This window comes from Seriola dumerili, unplaced genomic scaffold, assembly GCF_002260705.1.
Source record: "Seriola dumerili isolate Sdu_G_001 unplaced genomic scaffold, Sdu_1.0 BDQW01000044.1, whole genome shotgun sequence".
Lineage (NCBI taxonomy): Eukaryota > Metazoa > Chordata > Actinopteri > Carangiformes > Carangidae > Seriola > Seriola dumerili.
In genome coordinates, this window is record NW_019174299.1 from 290,282 (window position 1) to 311,955 (window position 21,674).

General features: G+C 42.3%; 2 protein-coding genes across 5 annotated transcripts in view; both read right to left on the bottom strand.

Moving 5' to 3' along the window:
• Positions 1–1,350: 1,350 nt before the first annotated feature.
• On the bottom strand, positions 1,351–3,562 carry hcrt (hypocretin neuropeptide precursor). The gene is made up of 2 exons (XM_022739666.1): positions 3,479–3,562; positions 1,351–1,792 (listed from the first exon to the last, which is right to left on the bottom strand). The coding sequence occupies exons 1-2, from the start codon at positions 3,560–3,562 to the stop codon at positions 1,427–1,429; spliced, it is 450 nt and encodes a 149-aa protein (XP_022595387.1). The 3' UTR covers positions 1,351–1,426.
• Positions 3,563–4,678: 1,116 nt separating this feature from the next.
• Positions 4,679–21,674, bottom strand: part of LOC111217568 (inactive phospholipase C-like protein 2) — a 78,178-nt gene continuing 61,182 nt past the window's right edge. The window contains exons 4-7 of one of the 4 annotated variants that reach the window (XR_002664959.1): positions 18,466–18,541; positions 10,740–10,849; positions 5,058–6,614; positions 4,679–4,838 (exon numbers count right to left, since the gene is read on the bottom strand). Coding sequence is in view for 1 of the 4 variants with exons in the window: in XM_022739502.1 (XP_022595223.1) it covers positions 6,147–6,614; positions 10,740–10,849; positions 18,466–18,541 (654 nt within the window). In the remaining 3 variants the exon portion in view is untranslated. Of the gene's footprint in view, positions 6,615–10,739; positions 10,850–18,465; positions 18,542–21,674 lie in introns of those variants that run through there. The other 3 variants (XR_002664958.1, XM_022739502.1, XR_002664960.1) reach the window with 3 other exon arrangements.

A 21,674-nucleotide genomic window follows, 5' to 3' on the forward strand; every position in this document is an offset into this window, starting at 1 on the left:
GTTGGTCAGTTGCTTGAAGGATTTATCAGCCTGCTGTCTGCATCACTGTATCTATTTCACGATTTTTTTTGCCAAACATACATATGCATAAACAAACACCGCCGCACATAGTTGCTGTTACACGTACTTTGTACTGTAAGCCTGCATGGGTACAAACACCAGTGGCAATTCTAAATAACAGCCTGCACTGGTTCTTTGAATGGCACCCTTCCCAATTACCACTTTCCTCCAGGTTCCATATAGGAGTCTAAAGCTGTTGTGCACAATCACACATCCGACTTGACATTTCATTAACACATACATTATTAAAGTCTACTCTTATCCAAGAAAAGGTCAAACACACAGCCTACTAAAATCAATATTTCATATCCGTGTTTTAATATGGTCAGTTTACAAAGAAAGATTTTGGTTATATGTTTATCAAGTGCCATTTTGTCAGATTTAAATGATTTTACATAAGCAGCCATATATACTGGCTGTGAGTGGTTACTCTGCAATGTGACAAATAAATGGACTAGTTTCAGGTGCCAATTAACTGAGCACTCAATCAGACAGCTGTATAAGACAATCTAATTCCCCTAGATTTGTATTCACAGTCACAAACAGCATTGTGATGGACAAAACGCTAAATAAAACAGAGGAGGTGCAGGAAAGAGCAAATATAAACCGTGCCCAAAAGTAACATGTATCTGTGTGTGTTAGCAAACTACTAAACCAAAGCAAACTACAACATCATAGTCTCAGCTCAGTTTAACAACATGTCCTCCACAGCAAACCCACTTTCTCAAGACATCTCCATAAAGCTTCCAAGTTAAAGACGGTGTAGCTGTTGAATTCTGACAAAGTGAACAGAAAAAGTAAGATGTAGTTTTACCTTAGAATGAGGACAGAAAACCCAGGTGTCATTAACTCATGCAGCATTATGTTGTATCAAAGACAAAACACTTTCATTGTGGTGGTAGAAACATGCACAAGGCATCCTATCAGCTAATCACATTGTTCAGTAATCATGCTATCACCTGTGTCACTCCTTGATATTAGCACCATCTTGTGGTGCGCTTTATTCTCACACTGTGAGGCGTGTCATACAAAATCTAAATAGAGGCTTAGACATGAGTCCTGTCACTGGGCTTTTTTTTTTCATTTTTTGTTTTCATCTAAGAAAGACTAAAGAGATGTCAGCTTTATGTTTTTTTTTTTTATTACACATACAATATTACACATCTCCCTAAAGTTCTCTGACAGTCAAATGCAAATCACATCACATTCCAAAAGGCAGTTTAAAAAAAAAAAAGGCACAAAAATGTTTCCACATGAGCAGAAAATATACATTTTATATGACACCACTCACAAAATTAGTGCAATTTTTCTACCTACATTTTAACAGAGTCCCAGTATTCTTATACTGTGAGGTATAAGTATGCCTTCAGAGAGGAAGGGGTGTTGTGATGGTAGATCCCGACTGAGCCATCCAGTCCATGTACTGCTCTCCACCCCTCTCCTCAGTCCTCTTCCCCATCGTCAGGATCCCTGCTGCCTGGTTCCTGGAGCCTTGCAGGAGCTGGTAGAGTCGGCTGTGCAAGCGATGCTCATCTTCTTTCCGTTTACCAAGAGTGAGAATGCCGGCGGCGGCATCTCCTGTGAGGGGTACACCCAAGGCCTTGCTGCCAGGGCGACACAGCAAGACATAGAGGCGACAGGAGCGAGATGGTTGCCTGCAGCACTCAGACATGCTGTGAGCATCACAGGTCAGGTGAGACAGCAGCAGCATCAAGACCAGCACCAGGACTTTCTGCTGGGTGAAAGAGATGAGGTTACACCCATATAAACTGATGCAATGACCAGAACTCAATCTGTAGTTTTGGCAGACTTAACAGAAACACAAGTGAAATTTTTGATTCGGACTTCTTCATATGTCTTCATTGAGTGATTTGGTGATATTTGAAGTGCGTAGTTGTTGATTGCTTGAAAGAAAAGAATCAAGGCCAGACAGACAAACTCTTATCAGTGTAAAATGAATATAAATCACCAAATGTCCAATAAGATGATGCTGACATTTATTCTAATTGATTAAACTCTAACCTGTAGTCAAGGATACATACAGCTTTATCATCACCAGCGATTGGGATAATGGCATCTTACTGTCCTCAACCTTTAATCTGCACATAATGGAATTGAAATATTGAATATACAATAATATGATTCTGACATTTATTCTGTATGCACCCAATAAAACCTTAATCTATGACAAGTTACAGAAACTGATATTAAATAAACAAAATCATTGCCAAACTACCAGAATGCATTTTAGTTTGTAAAGAGAAAATGTGCAACCTTTGGTGATTATAAAGGTGTGGTCCTACATCCTGCAGAAACTTTTTTTTTTTAGATTTTTTTTTATAGATTTTTTGTAGGAACAGACGCACATACAGCCCACGCTAATTTGCAACCCTTGTTCTTAGACATTGACAATGATACAACACATAGAAAATACAAATCAGAACCACCAAGGTAAATAATAATACTTTGGAAAGACATGACCATATGACAGAAAGTGTTTCAACTATTTAAAATGTCCCAGTTTTAGAAAATACTCTCAAAACCTGGAATCAGGTTCGTAGTTGTTTGGGGATAATGGATCAATACTCTGATGAATTAATCAATACGCACCTATTCAGACATTTGGGTCCCACCTGGATGTTGAGATGTGGCAAAATATTTTATTGATTAGATTATTCACAGACTACATGTCACCCCAGCTATTCAATGTCAATTTGACCCAGTGCGATCTTAATTATGTCTGAAATTTAAAAAATAGCTGTGGTACATACAGTCATCTTATGAGGTCGGGCACGAAACTGTTTTTATTTTTTTGGTTGTCAGTCCAAAATTGGATTAAGAAAGTATTTGGGATAAAAATACCCATAAACCCATATAATTTTGTCCTGGGATTAGACTCCAATTATGAATGTAGGTACAGGTAGATTCTAAGAATCGCTTTATATGCTGCACACCACACAATATTAGAAAATAGTTTTAACTGTAGGTCTTTCTGTTGTATCACCTTACTATTGTTTGAACAATAAAAAAAAAAAATGAAATGAAATAAAATAAAATTCCCTGGTTATGATCCATATTGATTCTCTGAACAGAGAACGCCACAACAGGTTTTTAGAAAAGGGCCATCCTACAGTTGTGCGTAAATGCATCCCGAGTACTGTGATTTCACCAGTTGAATGAGCAACTTGAGATCTTAGTGACATGGTGAAACACTCTCAGGCGTAAACTGTTCGACTGTTAATATTCATAATGTTTTAATGAGGCCAAAAAGGATATAAACATGTAAAGAATTCTATTTGTATCAAAGTGGGAAGAAATGGCAACAAACATGCAAAAATGAGAAACAACTCTTACGCAACTTTAAAAACCACGAAAGAATAAAAGAAAATCAAATTCAATCAAATTTCAGCTGCCTTACCCTATTAGACACCTCCATCCCCGCAGCTTTCTGGAAGTTGGTGGGGAACCACGTCATCTTCTGGTTTGTGTGAAGAGGAGTCATCTGATCTTGTCTCCCCAGGGGAAGAACAAGTGTCTTTTATATTGTTCTGTGTTGTCCACACCGTCAACCTTGCGTGGACGTCATTCAGGCCAAACACAAACACCGGCACGAAACCCACTAACTCTGTTGTCTCTGCCATTAATTAGTCTCCTGTGGCAGATCATCTCCAAGGCACTTCTCTGGACCTCTGCTGAACAACAGGTATGTTTTTGTGGCTGCATGCCAAAGGTTTATTAAGACATACCATTTCAATGAGTGGTGAGGGACACAAGTCAATTAGCTAATGTTCCAGTGAGTTGTAAAATAGCAGACAAATATAGAAAAAGCCTTGATGCCCTTTCTCATTTCTAATGATGTGCTCATTCAAAAGCCATGCTAATGAGGTTCTAGGGCTTTATTTTCTCATACAAAAGGCGACATACTGACACATCAAGAACAGTTTTTTGCACTTTCTTGCTCGCAAACAAAGTCAGTACTGCTGATGACTATATCGGCCCAGGGACCCCAAAACTTTAATCAGTATTGAAAAGGCCCCTATTATTATCCCAGTAACTCTCTGCTGCACCCCTGCTCCTAGAAAATACCCACACTCTCATAAGTAAACATAACAGGATAACACAAATCACTTGAAAGCAATTATTGGTTTTCAGAAATCCATCCTCACAGCCACATTGCACAGCTTAATGTATGTTGCCATCTTATGGACAACAGGAAGCACTGCTTTAAATAGACAAACTAATTCATGGTAAAATAAATGGCCTACTTCTTGTTTATTGATACAAAAAAATTATATAACATTATATCAAGAGAGTTAACAGTGCATGACAGTGAATCAAAAACAATCAATGAAGCTTTCCAAAAGCTGTATTTATTGATTGCTTTACATTCACTGTGAAAACTGCTTTCAAATTGCTCTGAAGAGCTGGTGACGTCTGGTTGAAAGCAATCAAGAGTCATTCTCTGAGGCCTGCGCAGCTAAAACCTTTTCAGCAAATATCAGTCCATGCAACTGATTGATACAGTGCTCAAATTCAAGTCAACTGGCTTATGTAACATCCCCTTAAATGTATCCCCCTTTGAAAGTCAGCACAGAGCAATGAACGAGAGGAGACGGGATAAACAACGAAGCCAGTTTTAATGGGCCACTTAAAGGAGCTCTTACAGAATCCACACTCACTTCGCAGTGAAACACATGTCAGGTTATTGTTTGACCCTGGTGTTGTGGCGCTAACCCGTAATCCCTCGTTCCAGTCCCACATGCACTGGTTGTCCTGATCTGCACCACAGAACAACAGGTGTCAAATCACTGTATATGTGGAAGTAATGTTAAAAAAAGAATCAGAATATCAATAGAACTAACAACAATTATTATAATATCAATCATTAATGTCTGTTTCTGCAAGAATTATTATAGCAATATATTTTCCCTTCGTACATTTTACATACAGTTTACATCTATATTTACTTTATTTTGTGTTGTTATTGACAGCAGTACCATGTTCCTGTTGACCTTTGACCTCTAACAGGCTGGGTCAGATATTCCAGTTGTGATTGGCTGGTGAGCTCCGCCACTCGAGGATGTGGGCTAGTTTCCACCCTGGGGGACCAAAACACCAACTCACAGAACGTCACACACACACAGCCCCTGGGGAGGAGACAAGGAGACCCTGTGGGGAGAGGCCGGGAATGCTGGAGAACTTAAATCCTAAGGAACAACACTGGAGATGTGTGGGGCTTGATAGGAGGTTGACACCAGCAAGGGATGCGGGTGGAGCATCGGTGTGACTGCGCAGATCAACAGCTGCAGTTAGTTTTTTTTCTAATTTAGCTCTACAGCTCCCTGGTTTGTGCTGAAACGGTCATCTGTGACTCCCACAGAGCTCAGCCTAGACAAGCTGCTCTACTTTGTGCACTTAAAAAATGAAAATGGCATCCTCCTCGTTGAAAGGAGTGAGGGATCGCTCTCAGCTCTATGTCTAAGATGGAGGAGGAGGATGAGCGTGAGCATGAAGAAAGAAACAAAAGCTCAAAGACATGCCGAAGAGTCTCTAGAAACGAAAAGGCAAATTTGTGGCATCAAAACGCCAATGTGAGGTAAAGCCTGTACCCACAGAGCTAGAGTACATAGTGGAGGGGCATGTAACTAGCACTGCCCAGAGAGAGACAGCGTTGTCCAACCAACTGATCCAACTACTGAATGCATTCCTATGCAGAAACCAGCTGTTACCCTTTTGTTTTTCACAAGAGAGAAGACGGAAGAGACCAGAACTTTCTGACTCAGATGGAAGAGAAAAATAAACATTGTCTTTCCAGTTTTCCATCATGTTTAGAAATGTGTGATTGAAGTGTGTGGGGTCTCTCCTTCTTTTCTCCTTAAGCCCTCCTCTCATCAGACTTGTGTCTCACTTCTAACACGGCGAGTCTTCCTCGCCATCATCATCTCTTTAACCCTTTCCATTACCTGTTCCATCTCCCTCTCATAACTGGCCTCCTGCTTTTCTTGTACACCCCTTTCCTTCTCCATCTCTTTCTCGCTCTCTCTGTCTCTCTTTGGGTAGGATTCTCTGTGGGCACAGGCTGCGGGTCAGCAGGATCCCGGGGGATCGTCACTGACCATTTCTCTCTCGGGGATGGCTTCGAGAGGCCCTACTGCCCTCTGCTGCTGGCTCTGGAACTGATATTGAAGCTGGGGTAGGGGCGGGGGTTGAGGATAGGCCGGTGGTTTGGAAACAGTTTGAACCAGAGGGAGAGCTGGTAGCTGGGGATGTGGCAGGGGATGCGGCTGGGGAAGGGGATGGAGTTGAGCCTGAGGTGCGATCTGGGATTGGGGCTGAGTTTGGGATTGGTTCAGTGGTGGAGGCTGTTGGTGGGGCTTGGCCTGAGGCTGTTGCTGAATCTGGACCTGCTGCTGTGGCTGGTGGAGAGGATGATGCTGGAGCTGGGGGGAAGCCGCTCCGTTTTTACTGAGGCCGCAGGACTGAGCTGCACAGTGGATCTGACGCAGAGTGTCCAGTGCCTCGCTCTTCGCGTGCTTCAGCAGGTCTGCCTGACCCTGAGATTGACACAGAGAGAGAGAGAGAGAGAGAGAGAGAGAGAGAGACAGACAGAAAGAAAGAGAGAGGACAAGAGACAGCTTTGTCAACAACACATTTTAGGACAACAAAAGCAACAGGAGACTAGATTGTTATCCATTCCCCCAGGGCTGTTTGTTTGGTCGGTGCCACCTTTTTCACCAGGGGCCGATTTCACAAAGATAAACTTTGAATATGTCTTAGATGTAACAAATAATCTGTTTCACAAAGCAGTTTAGTTATTGACTATCTTAAGCTGGACTGCAGTACAATGAATTCTGGGTAAATTAAGGCTTTAAAAAAAAAAAAAGGCCGACCGAGGAACCACATCCAACCTCTCAGCTCCATTTTCCCCAGCACCCCAGCAGAAAATGTTTGTCTTTTGGAAGCATTCAACAGTTACAGGGATTTTTTACTTGGGAAAAACTAATTCAGTAAAGAGTGAAACAATAAAGAGAAAAAATAGCTGTGGTCTCTAAAAACTCCTCTCATTGCTCAGATTATGAGCCCTGTTTTCCAGTTTTTTTTTTTTTGCTGTTCAGGACTAGTCAGCGCAGGTTTCATTGATTGTTACCATAGTAACATTGGTCTTAAGTCTGAGATAGCCTGTGGGTAAGGTGTGTAATGTTCTTGTCTTAAAATTAGTCAGTCCTCATTTTTGTGAAATGGTCTGACTTGTATTAGACTGATCTATGAATGAAATTAAGACTTGACCAACAATACAGGCCGGTCTGAAATATCTTTGTGAAACTGGCCCAAGGTGTCTTTTGAGAAAGAGATTCTAATCTTTACTTGGTTAAATATAGATAAAATAAAGAAAAGCTGGTAAAAGTGCAACAGGAATATGTCTCCTTTGCGCATTAGCTAATAAGTTGCAGAAGGGGGCAGTATAAAGCCACTGAATGAGGGCCTTTGGTTGCTTGCCAGCCCCTCCAACTGCTCCTCTCAGCTGGTAAATAGTGCTGTCATATGGTGATAATGTTATACTACATTTCTGCTCTTTATTTGGGAGCATCCAGAGATGAATCTCTGCCATATGTGGAGGAAGTGGTCAGGGCAGGCATCCTGCTTTACAGCACTGTCAAGTCAGTCTGGGCCACTGCCATGGCTGCCTGCCTCCTTAAGCTAGCTGTCTCTGCCATGTGGCAATGTGGTGGAGTCTTCTCCACAGGCGGTTATTTCTGTGTGTGAGAGGTGCTTATATTATTAGAACAGGCCAAAAGAAGGAAAAGAAATCCGACCACATGCTTTTCACAAACTCTCTCCACTTCTACAGTCTTCCCTTCAGGCCTCTCCGTCCTGCCACAAACCCTCTGTCTTCAAGCGCGTCTGCTCCGACGCTTTCTTTACACCGCCGCTCCTCCAAACATCTGTTCACAAACAAGTTGAAAGCAGTTGCGCCTTCACATCTGTGAATCTGCATATTTTGCCTCTCCCTCCCGCTGAACTTCGCTCTAGACTCCGTCTGACCTGCTGTGTCAGCTCATTGGGCTAACATCCCCTGTCAGGAGTCGCAGGCTGACCTGTTCCGCACCAGACTGAAGTGTAAACGGTGCAGGGTATAACGCTCTCTTGGAGCTACAAGGCGGGCACAGCGGTCTGACATATTGCGGGATAACTGAAGGTCCTGCCCTGTGCACAACGACCAGTGTTCTCCTCCCAGGTGATGTTAATGCGCTGCAAGTAGCTTCTTACCTGAGCCACTCAAGTACGCAAGCCACGACCATGAATAAGTCATATGATTAAAAAAAAAAAAAAAAAAAAAAAAATTATGTAAGTCATGACTCACCAGGCATAAAATAAGACAGCATGAAGCTTCTTCTTTTCCCGGCAGAGCCAAATCAAGACCGTACTTGTATCACCCCTATGCTGGCCTAAAGCTATTCACAGGGGGCTAAGCCCAAGCAAGGGCGGCCACCAAATCCCACCACTATATCCTCATTAAATTCTAGCCTATAATCTCCCCCTTGTTTTTCACAATAAGTCCATCTCAATAAATTGCCTTGAGTAGATTATATCAAGGTTGTAGACATAGAGAGAGAAGGGTATGTGACAGTGGATCATGATCAACAGCAATGCATCTCCACCTGAACTATTATTAATGTTTTCAATGGGTTTCTGTTTGATCCATCAACTATACAACACAAAACAAGAGGCCAGAGTTGCCTCAATGCGTGGGAGCTCGCTGTTTCGCATGGCTATAGGTGGCCCTGCAATGAACGGCCACCTATTGGCAAAATCTGAGCAGGAGCTTGATTAAATATGTGATAAAATGGCTCAAACAACAGTTAATTACAGTAGACACCACAATGGTGATTATTTGAGAGACCTCAAGAGGCAAAATGTTATTGTTCGTCAGAGGCACTGCAATATGCTTGACATTTGCTTCAAAGCCTCTCTTTCTGTCGCTCTGATTTTTGTTTTTCTCTTGACAGGAAGTTACAGCGAGTGACAGGGTGGTACCACTGGAAAAAAAAAAAATGGGAAAAATACCGTCATTCACCATGACAGCTCTGATCTGACTATAACTGTCAAAGAAAGGCCAGGGAATGGGGTTTGGCAAGATGCGACTCTTTTTTCGCACTTCCTCTCTGCTCCCCACTACCGACCAGCAAGTGCCGCCCAGCCCACTGAGGATCTGGAGAGGTTAGCAGGTAAAATAACCGGGCATGGCTGCCAGCGTTGGCAAACAGACACCAGGCTCTCACCAAATGTTCAGTATGAGGCACAGATTACAACTGAAGAATGGAGGAGGAGGAGGAGGAGGAGGAGCTATGTGCATGCCAAGATGCCCTCATGTTGAAATGTTTCTCATAGAAAACATATGAGAGAGGACGAGGAAAAGATGAAAGAGAGAAGTGTGTGGAGAGACAAGGCAGGGATGGGAGGTGTAGGGATGGGTATAGAGGGGGTTGGGGTGGGGGTGGATTAGGTTTGGGTGCCCACCTGTTATGCTACTTAAGCACATAAGTTTCCCAATTTTATTGAGTGCAATGAGTCTTAATGAAGATAAATCTGGCTGCTGCACACACTGCAACTCTGATTTCAGTTCAAGAAAAACAAGAAGACAAGGGCTTGTTAGTGCTGAAAATTAATCAATATGTCAAAAAATTTTAAAAATAAAGTTTTAGTAATTTTTTAAGCATTTAATTCATTTATAAACCAATGCTGCCAGGTATTTGTAATTTTCAGCTTCCCGAAGAATTTGAGCATTTGCTGCTTTGATTATTTGCCGTTTGGTATCAGTAAACACTTTGAACAGTTAGACAGAAAAGGTAGCAAATGATGGCACCCAGGACTCTGTTTTACATTAGAGACTCAACATTTAATCAGTTCATCAAAACATGAGAGGATAATAACAGAAATAATTGTTATCAGCAGTAACTACGTTGAGGTATTTCCTGTTTGACAGGGCTGACATGAAAAGACAAAGATGAATCAAGCGATCAAACATCTACCTAAAATGACACTCCAGCAAAAAGCTCAGCAAGGGGAGCTTCTTCACTCAATACTAAATTATTTCAAGGTGATGAGATGAGATAAAAATATCCCGGCTGCGCTGTTCTTACTTATCCAAACAGGCCCAGTGTGCAGTGCACAGCCCAAGCAGCATGTGGTGTTTTATCAGCGCTGGTGTTAATACTAGCGTTCATGGAAGCAGAGAGATGAGGGCATTAGGCAACCTAATCTCCCAGAGACCAGAATGCACCTTGCTCAGCATCTTCTTCAAGGCATGTCCAAAGGACCCAGTTGTGTCCTTACGAGGAATAACAGAGCATCTTACATGCGTCTACAAGCAAGTGTCAACAATCCTATCATATCTCGTCAATATAGTTACATGGGCGATTAAATAAAATGGTACTTGGAAGCAACAGTAATTAATTAAGAGATTTTGGGGATTAGGGGAGGAGGCAAATACAATTACCCCCAGGACACCATGTAGTTTAATCTCAGCAACAGGGTCTGGGATTACTCATACAGCTGAGTACAGTCTGTAATATAATCTTACATGTTGGCATCAATCAGGTTCCTGAAGGTATAGGGCAATTATGTGGGTCTTTGTTGTGTTGAAGACCACTTGCGAGGTGGAGTTCAGCTCATCTCACCTTGAGCACAGTGATGTTCCACGCGTAGCTCTCCATGGCTTTCTGAAGCTTGCGGCCTTTCAGACCCTCCTTTGCTCCAATGCGGTGCAGGTCCTCATGGAAGTCCAGACCTGGACAGAGACACACATGTAAATTAGAAGAAAAACATACAATATTAAGCATATATTACTAAAGCCAAAAACAACTGTAAAGGAAAATTTTTTTTTATTATTTTTTTTATAAAGTCACATCCTGTCTTCCAAAATTGGGCTATTATTTGTGAACACTTAAGAGCAGGGAATGTTTTTAAACCAGTACAAATATCTTGAAGGACACAGAAGCATAAGGAAAATCACTCCACTTAAATCTTATTAAAGGATTTAGGAATTTATATGATCTTGTAAAGAGTTGCTGTTCTTGTTTTAAGTAAAACAGAAGTCAAACAGAGGTCATTCCAATCAATCCTCTGCATTTGTTATTGTATAAAATCTAAGATGTAGGGACATGAAACACAAGTAATTGCAGTTAATCATGAAAAATGTCACATTTTACCTCTAGTACATTAACTACAGTAGTTAAATAGTAAAAGAGCAAGAATATTTTTACTATTTCATAATGTTAAAACTAGATCCAAATCCATGACTTGTTCCTTCCGTTAAATCAGTCATCTAATCTGTCCTGCTAATAACAGACAAAGCAGAAAACAGAACCTCCTTGTAATAATGCAATCATTTGCTTCAATTGTCACCTTTTCTCTGCAGAACACCTGCAGAACAAAAAGGTGCCCAGCTAACTCCTCAGGTGCACCTCAATGGCCACAGTAGCAGCTCACTATTCAGTGTGCTGCATTACTAATCACAGGGAAAATGAGGTAATGAATGCAGGCTAACCTCTAATTAGTCTATCAGTTGGTCCAGCTTCATTTATACCAGGCCGACCATTACTAATCCTCTGGGCTTTAAGAACAAACTCCTCCTAAAGCTGTAAGTATCTGCCTGCTTGTCAGTCTGTCCCTGACAACTGACCTTACACCACTCCAGCTTTGATTCACTGCAGAGACATTGACAAAACATAATACGCTATAATTCACGAAAAGCCCATCATCACAAGTCATTCATTCTTTAGTCCTCAGCTATTTTCACTAACCAACAGGCAGACACACTCAGCTGGCAGTTTATTAGGTACACCTAGCTAACACTAATGCAGTCTAGTACAGCAGTCCTGCAAAAAATCCTCCATTCATGATGGTTGAAACTGTTTCGGAGAGGTGCTGATTCAACTTTATGGTCATTTCGGAGGCTGCAGTTTGTGTCGATGTTGAGTTGTATTTGGTTATACTGACAGGTGTTTTCTGTTATTTTGACTACCAAGGTTAAATCAATGAGACTGAATAAAGGAAACACCTCTCTGTCTAATGCAACGCAGTTCAACAGCACGGCTGAATCACTGCCCCTCTAAAACACTGAAGGCTGAACAGGATTTATTGCAGGATCTATGTTGTATTAGACTGCATTAGTTTTGTCTAGGTGTTCCTAATAAAGTGAAAACTGACGCCCCCTTTCATTTGCACCAAGAGGGGTCAATTCATGCCACAGCGTGACACCAACTCTCTCTGGTGAGATGTTGTCGCCCTGATCATCTGACAGATTTTCAGGTGCACCTCACACTTCCTGACAACTTTCCTCTGTTAGGTATAGAAGAGGTATCTAATAAACTGAGTCTACTGCACCTCAGTTGCTGTCAAGAGAAGTCTTTGATGAAATTGATTTTCACTGGGGAGAAGGAGAATTCCCTCAGCCCAGTGGCAGACTGTCTTGCTTGTTTTTTTTGGACCTTTAGATCCTAATGTAATAGCTAAATAACACTGAGCGACATTTACTGGAAACACAGCTTGGTTTAAAATTCAATGCTCCACTTTTTTGTCCTGTAAAGAATTGCCATGTTTAGCGAGGCAGTTAAACTGTCTCCCATTACACAAAACCTATGTGCTGCTCTTAGAGTGTATACCTGATGTCCGCAAATATTTATGCAGAAAAAAGGTAACAAAAAGTACTTCTTAGTACTTTTCTTTAAACCAGTGAGCTGCTGATGCACACAAATGAACTCCAGAGACTTGACTTCAATATGACTGTATGTTTGACACGCACTGCATGAACACGTTTTCCCAAGTAATCTGCAGAACACTTAGAAGCGATCAAGAGGTCTGGTGGTAAATACAGAAAATACCAACTCTGGCCTCCAGTGCACATCAGTGTCAAGGCCCCTGTTGTTCACTAATTTCCATATAAATGATGATGTAGAGCCATTGCAGAATATCTGTTTCTGAGCCTGAAAGTTGTGTTAACAGGGTTTACGGCTGATTTGATCTTGTAATCTGGTGTAGTTAATGGGCTGCTGCTGGTGCAGAGCTGAGCCAAGGCAGTTTGCGATCGCAGGACTTGGGGAGTGAGAAAGGCGCGGAGCTGAATAAGAGATGAAATTAGCTGGAGGCGGCTTGTCGCAATACAGCCTCTTCAAGCATTTAATTTCCCAATTATTAAGCATTTCCTTCCCCCAACAGCCGCACGGTTGCTGTTCCTTACTGTCACTTAAACTGTGTGAAATTTGAGTTAATAAACAGAATGTGGCCCCCATAGCACACTGATGAGTCAGGATCCTATGCTTTGATTCTCTAGTGAAAACAGACAGACAGATAGAGCGAGAGAGAGAGAGAGAAATTAGAGTCACGAGGACTGAGGGGACAACAACATGTCTCTTCAGAGTAAACACACACACATACAGTATGCAGACAAAAGCCTCGGTGAAGGCTTACAGTCTGCATGGAGCAGAGGGTCTCTGCCTTTGTAATGAGTGCTGCAGCAGCAAGTACATGTGCACAGAAAAAGAGACAGTTACAGGCCAAGACAGACGGAGACAAAAGGGTACGTAAACAATAAAATCAAACAGAATCTCCAAACAGGATCTGAAGAAAAGAAATGATGAAAAACAAAGATGGGAAAACGGGGTGAGAGGGCAACACAGTCAGATCTGCAAATAGAGATTGGGATTTTCCAGCTGCTGATGAGACCGGAAAACAATGACTGTACAAAGCCCAGGAAGACAACGGGAGGGAGATGCTTTTATCCCTTGGATTTCCATGGTAATGGAACAGAGTGGTCTCAAAACATACCAACACAACGGTCAGCCGCAGAGCAAGTCTTTGCATGGAGGGAGACATCAATAAATAAGTACAGGCAGGCTTGCAGGGAGACAGCGGCTTCTAAACCCATACAGCGCGGTTGCACCTGTTCCTGATCCTTGTTTTAACATGGCTGCATGCAGAGCCATTTTCAAACAAGACATCCGAACGCTTCACAGAACTGGATGCTGAACACACGGAGATGCTGAGAGATGCGCAGAGATGTTGTATAAATGGCTTAATTAAGCTCTGGCCCATCTCTGCACAGCTCAATTCAAGAAATCCACAGAGTTACAGAAGCAGAGTGCAGCAGAGGCTAGACAGGATTGGGAGTTGTGCTCTCTAACACACAAGCAGATTAGATATGCGTGCAGACACATAAGACAGTGTGCAGAGTATACACACAGTGGTAGCATCTGGAGGTGCCAGAGTGTGCAGCTGTCTATCTGGTCCCCCATTAGCAGTGTGTGTGATGCCTAGCCATCAATAGTGCCCAGGGGGGATCATCCAGCACCTCTCCATCCTCATCAACACGTCAGCTTCACTACCCAAATTAAACTGATTAGCTGCAATAATGACTGGGCATAAACTGAACACAGGAAGGAAAGAGGAAACGGAGGTGGGGCTGCCGGGATGCAGGAGCCACAGCGGCGCAAAACTGTCCGTCGCCGTTTCTAATATCCTGCAGTATGAATGATGAATCTGCCAACATGCCAGTCATTTAACGTTGCTCAGCTTAAAAAACGAAAAGGCAAGATAGGCGGTAAGAGGTTAGTTCGGGTCCCTCCTTTCAGATCGCAGCCTGCCCGTCATTGTGATTATGGCTTTGTCACAACAGCATTTAGCTGATGAGCACAGCACACTTTTAATGGCTGGGGCAAAAGTGTCAGATTCAATCAAAGGCCTTAAACACACACACACACACACACACACACACACACACACACACACACACACACACACACACACACACACACACACACACACACACACACACACACACACACACACACACACACACACACACACACACACCCCGCCCCATCCCATCCTCTAATAGCACCTTTTTCCTGATTCTCACACAATCATTACACCAAAATTATACCTTTGCCTTCCAGATCGATCACAGGGACAAAACCTTCAATTCCATGCAAATCCTCCACGCTCGGATTCTCTGTCTGTATTCAGGCGCTATTGTCATCGTCAGTTTGTACATAATCATATGGCTAATGAGACGGCTTCTGAAGGGTGCATTCAGCTGCCTGTCAGTCTATCAAAAGATGTAAATCCATGGCTTCCAAGCCAGCAGAAAGATGCTGCGTTTCAGCTGGGATGCCACGAGTTCAACCAAATGTCCTCTGTGGGTTTGCTGTTCTCTAGAGGGTAAGAAATGCTCATAATGAAGCGAGATACCGGGATAAACAAGACAGAGATGACAGGAAAAAAAAGGAAGAAAACCCATTTAGAGAGAACGGTTTGTGCAGGGAGACAGGTGAGTCTGTGTCATTTTATTGGACCAACTGACCTCGATTTTAAAATTAGATTGAAGTGGCGTACTTCAACCCTCTCGCCCTCTCTATTTATCACATGTTCAGCATTAGGCAAGGGCAAGTTCAAGCAAATTTTAGAGCATTTTCTTAATGAGCAGCTCAAGCTCTCCAGCAACAACCAACACAACAATATAATGCTATAATAACATGCTTATATGCATATATTTAATTTCCCATTTTCACTAAACCATACAGTTAAAATTGATGAACAATTATGGGAGAATTCTGCATGTGTGCAAGCAAAAGCAGCAGCAGATATACAGACAACAGGGACCCGATGAGACAGGAAGCAGATGGAGAGGACAAAGAGCGTGCTGAGCGAAGGAGCGGCACAGAAGTGTCTGCATTAATATCGGAAAATAATTTGTTTATTAAAGCGGGGCTGGAGATTATTATAGCAGATCTAAAAATGTTGATTTGTGGAAGCAGCATCAGGCATCATAATTTCCCCATCAAGCATTTCTCTAATCTTGATATTCTCTTAAATGCTTTTCATGCATTGTGAGCACAGATACAAATCTATATTTGCTTCTGCATTCTGCATAAACAGATGATATTTTATATTTTCATACTCCCATGTGCTGATGTCGACCGAGCTGTTATACATTAGCAACAAGTAATGCAGAATAACAATAACAATTCTGAGAGGAAACAGTTGTGCATGAACCTTAATATGTAGTTAAATAATGCGATGAAATGCTGCTGTTAGACTTACTTTCTTCTGTATTCTGAGATAATATTACTTCAGATTTTATATTCCCTTAGGCCTACAAGGTTAAATTTAATTTAAAGTTTAGTAGTTTCATTCTTCCAATTTTTGATTTGAGGCAGTAGGTCACATTACATCGATCTTTTACACAAAAAAAAGCTAGGTAATTGGAGTTTGGTAAACAGTGTTGGGGCATCTGGTTCTCTGGCAGCCTGCTGTAATATTCCACAGAGAGAAAGCTGCTATTTGTACAATATATTTTCCTTTCCTTTTTTTTTTTCTGCCTCGCTTATCACTGTCAAAACTACAGAATGTCTGGACGCATGAATGAACAGGCATGGAAGTTGCGTACAGTATATTTGAGAATGGCTGCGACTTGGATCGAGGCATGTGTGTCAGTGCCAGGGGCAGGGGAGTGGGAGAGGGCGATATGGAAAGTGCTATGTTTGGCATGCAGCTGAGGCCCCTCAGGGCTGTCGCTCTAGCCCTCTGCCTCATTGTATCGTTCTTACGTAATGCTGCTCTTATGTGAAAAACTGGTTACTTCAAATTTGGGAATTTCCATGTTTTCACTTCAATTGGAAAGGAAAGGATTACATGCTACTTCAGAAGATACTTCAACCCTTGGGTTTTCAAAATTAATTTACTTTAAACAAGCATGTTTGTGAGACACAAAACAAAGCTAGTTTTCTTACTATGGTCCCTAAAAGTTTGACTTTTAGATTTTAGAGGTACAAGGTTTTTCACCTGACAGCAGCAATAAGCTAAGCATCAGCCCTCCAGTATCCAGCCACTGCCACTGCTGTGAGCGTGGCTGTGTGCGGGTTTAAGCTGTGCTTAACTCTGCAGTCATCGCCTTTGAAGCTGCCTCCAGCTCTGGGCTGGGGGAAACTTGGAGCCAGGGGACAGCTCTGTGATTGAAGCCCCAGCGTTCAACCTACATCCCTGGGTAACTGCACAGCACAGATATCAGCTTTGCTTGTTGTGGTGGGGTGGGGGGAGTGAAGCATATGCCTGCCTCTGTGTGAAAGCAGGGGACGAAGCTGGGCATAGTAGGCTTAAATTGGCTCATCGGCCTCAGGACATGGGGCTGGCATGTGCCAGTGAGCGAGCCTTCCCAGTCTACTTTGGGTTTATCGCACACAAAGCACACAACAACAGCACACGGACTACAAATGACTTTCCATGTTTACACCAGCTATTATAAGGTCTATAATAGGCTTGAATCTGTAGGTCTCACACTTCCTTCAGTTCAGTTGTACTTTTGGTTGCCTTCAGCATTTAGAATGAGGCACAAACATGCAAAATGAAGATGTCAGTATTCAGGGTATATGCTCTGGTTTGAGGAGCTCTTCAGCTGAGGCACTGCTGTGTGGTAGAGAAGCAAAGCAAATGAGGAACAATTAGTGTTGAATGTAAAAGAGGCCAGAGAAGACAAGCCACAGGATTTCTTGATTTGAAGACATTTCTCTCCTAATGATCTTATTATGGTCAATTTTACCAACTCTCCTAAAATGCCGGACCTTTTACACCGAACACTCTTTTTGAAAATGCTGTACTGATGAAATGCTTCTTTAATTCCATCCTTTTCTCTCCCGTTTTTGCCACCCCCTCCCTGCCTCCCCCTCTCACTCCACGCTCTGTCAAAAAGATGTTTATGCTCTTTGTCCTCTCTCCTGCAGCCCCTTTGTCTATGTGGCTGGCTGATTGTTTTCACCTGCCCACTGACATGATAACTACTCGGTGCTGACTCACTGATGATGGGCCCGTTCTATCAACAGCAGCCACTGTTGTTGATGTTGATGGAGGCGCTGTAGGAGTAGATACACTATGCTCATTCTATTAGGCGAGAGGACATGAGACACACAATACATTTAAAAGGCTGCAGATGCACCACGTTCTCACAGTACACGATTCATTTGGATCTTAAAAGAGAAAGAGATGAAAACGTTAACCTCCTCTTATGTTGCTTTTATGATCTTATTATTCTTCAACGAATTCAAGAAATATGCCAGAGGTAATTTCATTTGTGTCTGACACAGATTTAGTCCTTAAATTGTGAGTCGTCTTTTTTTACAGTAGCAGACAGATCTGGCTTATTCCTGCTTTGCTTCATGGTGCTGTGGCTTATTTTCTTATACAAGGAGAGACTCTACATTTGAAAAAAAGGAATAATCTCAAGGCGATGTCATGAAATCGTCACAAGTTTCATCTTGGATTATGCATCCAGTTGTGAGCGACATGTTCTGCAGTGTCGATGGACGAGGATGTTGCGGCAGAGGATTCTGCTCATCCCATAATGCAGCTTACCTGCCCGTTGTGCTTGGGTGAGCTTGGAGTAGACCACATCAGCCGACTCGATCAGTGTTCTGCTGGTCTGGATCATCTAGAAGACAAAAGAAGTGCATGAAGTGAGTTTGCATCTCAGCGTCGCACCAGAGTCACACCTGTAAAAGCCTGGAGCAGAGGCCCAGCCAAACCCTGGGGACTCTCACTGTACAGTTAAGATAAGAAGCAAAGAAAAATACAAAGAGGGAAGCATGTCATATAAATTAATGAGAGGTATTTCTCTTGGCACATTGTTTGGCTATAACCGAACAGCTCTGATCCCCCCTCAACAGCCAGGGCTCATCTTGCTGGATTTGGGCTCAGCTCTTAGCTGCCGTGTTTACAGACACATTCACAGTTCAGCCTCAGCCCAATTAAGGCAACAAAGCTGTCATGTAAATGTCTTTATCTGATTACTTTAATTGGGGTAAGATCATAATCAGAGGAAGTGGATTCTTTCCAATTAACTGGGCATGTAAACAGTGTGGTTGAGATTTCGTTTGCCTTGTATGTAAGTACAAGAGAAAGCTAGATAACATTCATGAGAAATGCTCAATTGTAAGCAGACTATTTAGTATTAGCTTTTGACTCTATGGGCTCACACAAAAGGAATTAGGCCTTAAATGTTTTTGGTTTGGGCCTGTTTTTCCTTTTCTACTCTTACCTGTCACCTTATATACTGTATATAGCAAATGTCCCCACTGCAGGACAAATCTTATCTTATCTTATTGCAATAATATAATACAACTAACATTATAAACTGTACATATAGTCTCAGTACATGCATATAAAACCACTTCAGTATGTAGAGTAACTTCCTATTCATACAATATTCATTCCAACATTTTCACTCTCTTGCACTACTTGTACCACAATCCTGTACACGCAGTACAGAGTACCACTCTTGTATATAGATTGATTTCAAGCTCTTGTTTGTATATAAAAGCTGTATGTCTGAGTTTGTTTATATATGTTTGTATATGTATATGTTCTCTGCACATATGTAAGTACATTGAGAACTACTGAGAAAAGTAAAGTCACCATACTTGGCATTTATAGTTGATTCTGGATATTTGCACCGATGGGTGTGACAAAGAAACAAAGACTGATTGATTTGACTTTTGCGTCTGACCATTACAGTGCGATGTAGTTCGAGCCCTAAACATCATCCCACAGGCTGAAGAGAAGCAGATGGACCAGCCCTGCAGCACTGAGGAGGAAGCTAATGAAGTTTCACACTCCTGTTAGCAGGAGACAGGAAGTGGACTCTCATAATGTGTGTGTGTGTGTGTGTGTGTGTGTGTGTGTGTGTGTGTGTGTGTGTGTGTGTGTGTGTGTGTGTGTGTGTGCGCATGCCTTTTCTTGTTTTCCCATCCTAATGAGAACTGGTTTCAGCGCTGACAATTTTGTAAAGTTAGCTCCTTGTGACAGTCCCTCCGTCAAGGGGAATTTTTAGCAAAATCAGAAATATGCAGAACCTTTGATGTCTAATGCATTAAGAACCCGATGAAAACTACATTTCCAAGAATGTCTTCACTAACCTCCAGAGAGTGGATGTGAGTACTGCGAGTTGAATGTGTAGGTGAGATTTGAAGCAATTGTGAAAGTAAGTCAAATGGCAAATATTTCCAAGAACACCAAAGCGAGAGTCTTGAACGCAACTTGTGTTGTAGCTGCACTGCATTCTGGTATTGAAAGTAGCATGTTTGTTTCTGTTGTAGAGTATTTCTTCCTATGTGACTGTGACTGAGTCTAAAAAGACATCCATGCTCTGAATCTCACTAACCTGACATTAGTTGAATAAGAGAACTATTGACTTTCTTTTTTCTTCCACTGTAACAAATATATATAGCATTGCATTGCCCACATTTGTGCAATTATCCATGAGAAGATTCAAAATTCACAGACATAATGGACTCAGATTATTAATGGACATAAACAATGGCTGTTTTATGTTCAAGCATTTTTCCTTTAAGGGGCTATTTGTAAGTTTTCTCTGCCACCAAACGTGTCCAGAGGTTATAATACGCCTGAGATTGGAGGCTACAGTAAAGTCACTATTGGAAAGTGACGACTTCTAGACTGGTAAGTAAACAGCTGTTAATGCTAACACTGGCTATGTAGTGAGAAAAACTTACAAATAGCTGGTTATGGAATGATCGTGATCAATAAAAGGCCGTCACAGGTAGAGTAAGGCAAAGATATGGTGTCTGTGTGCATTTCTGTAGAAATGTACAGGTATGTGAGCAAATGAGCTCGACTGGCCTGATCTCTGAGAACAGAGCAGCACTGTGCTGAAGCTTTGTCCAGCTTAGGGTTACAACACTGGCTGGTTGCAGCCCACATGGGGGTGACTGAGGACATACCCTGCACACTGATAGTCTACAGTAAATGGCCTGGTGTTGGCAGCCATGCTCCCATGAACTCACAAGCGTTCACACACTCACACACACACACACACACACACAAGGTTCTCTGTTCTTGAGTGGGGAGTGTGCCAACAAGCCAATCTTTGGGAAGCAAACACAAACTGAGCTGACCATGTCCAAGCCTCAGGACAAGACCATTGGTTAATGTACGTACATCATTTACGACTACAATATCACCCATTGAAGCTGCAAACCTCTGACATAATACAACACACAGGAACGTTTGTGTATGCTGGGAAATAAACAGGCTGGGTAAAGCGAAGGGACCCATCACCACAGGGCGTTGCAGGATCATTTAGTGAGAAGAATAAATTTCTAGTACATGTTTTTTTTTTTTTTTGCAATTTTTAATAGCTTACCAAAAACAAACTATAAATTATCCTTATTAATAAAGTAACAAATGACCAATAAGGAAACATAGGTGATGTGTTTTTTGGTGTTAAGTGGTTGGTTTGTAGGTTGAACAAAAATTTGAGAATGGATGATGCTGGGCTTGCCTTTCAGTTTGTCCCCAGAAATTTGTCTTGTGGAGCGTAAGAGCTGCACTGACAGTTCCAGGAAGTCTCCTGCTTGGTGCATAGCCTCATAAAAGCCAAAGCAGATTCTATTTGGAGCCGCACGCTGCGTCGCTCCCGATGCCAGCGCCGATCGACCAAAGCAGCACGGACGCAACAACCTTGTTCCCCGCTTACGACCCACTTCACAAGCTCCCACCGAGTCTCACATGGGGGAGGGGGAGGAGGAGGAGGAGGAGGAGGAGGA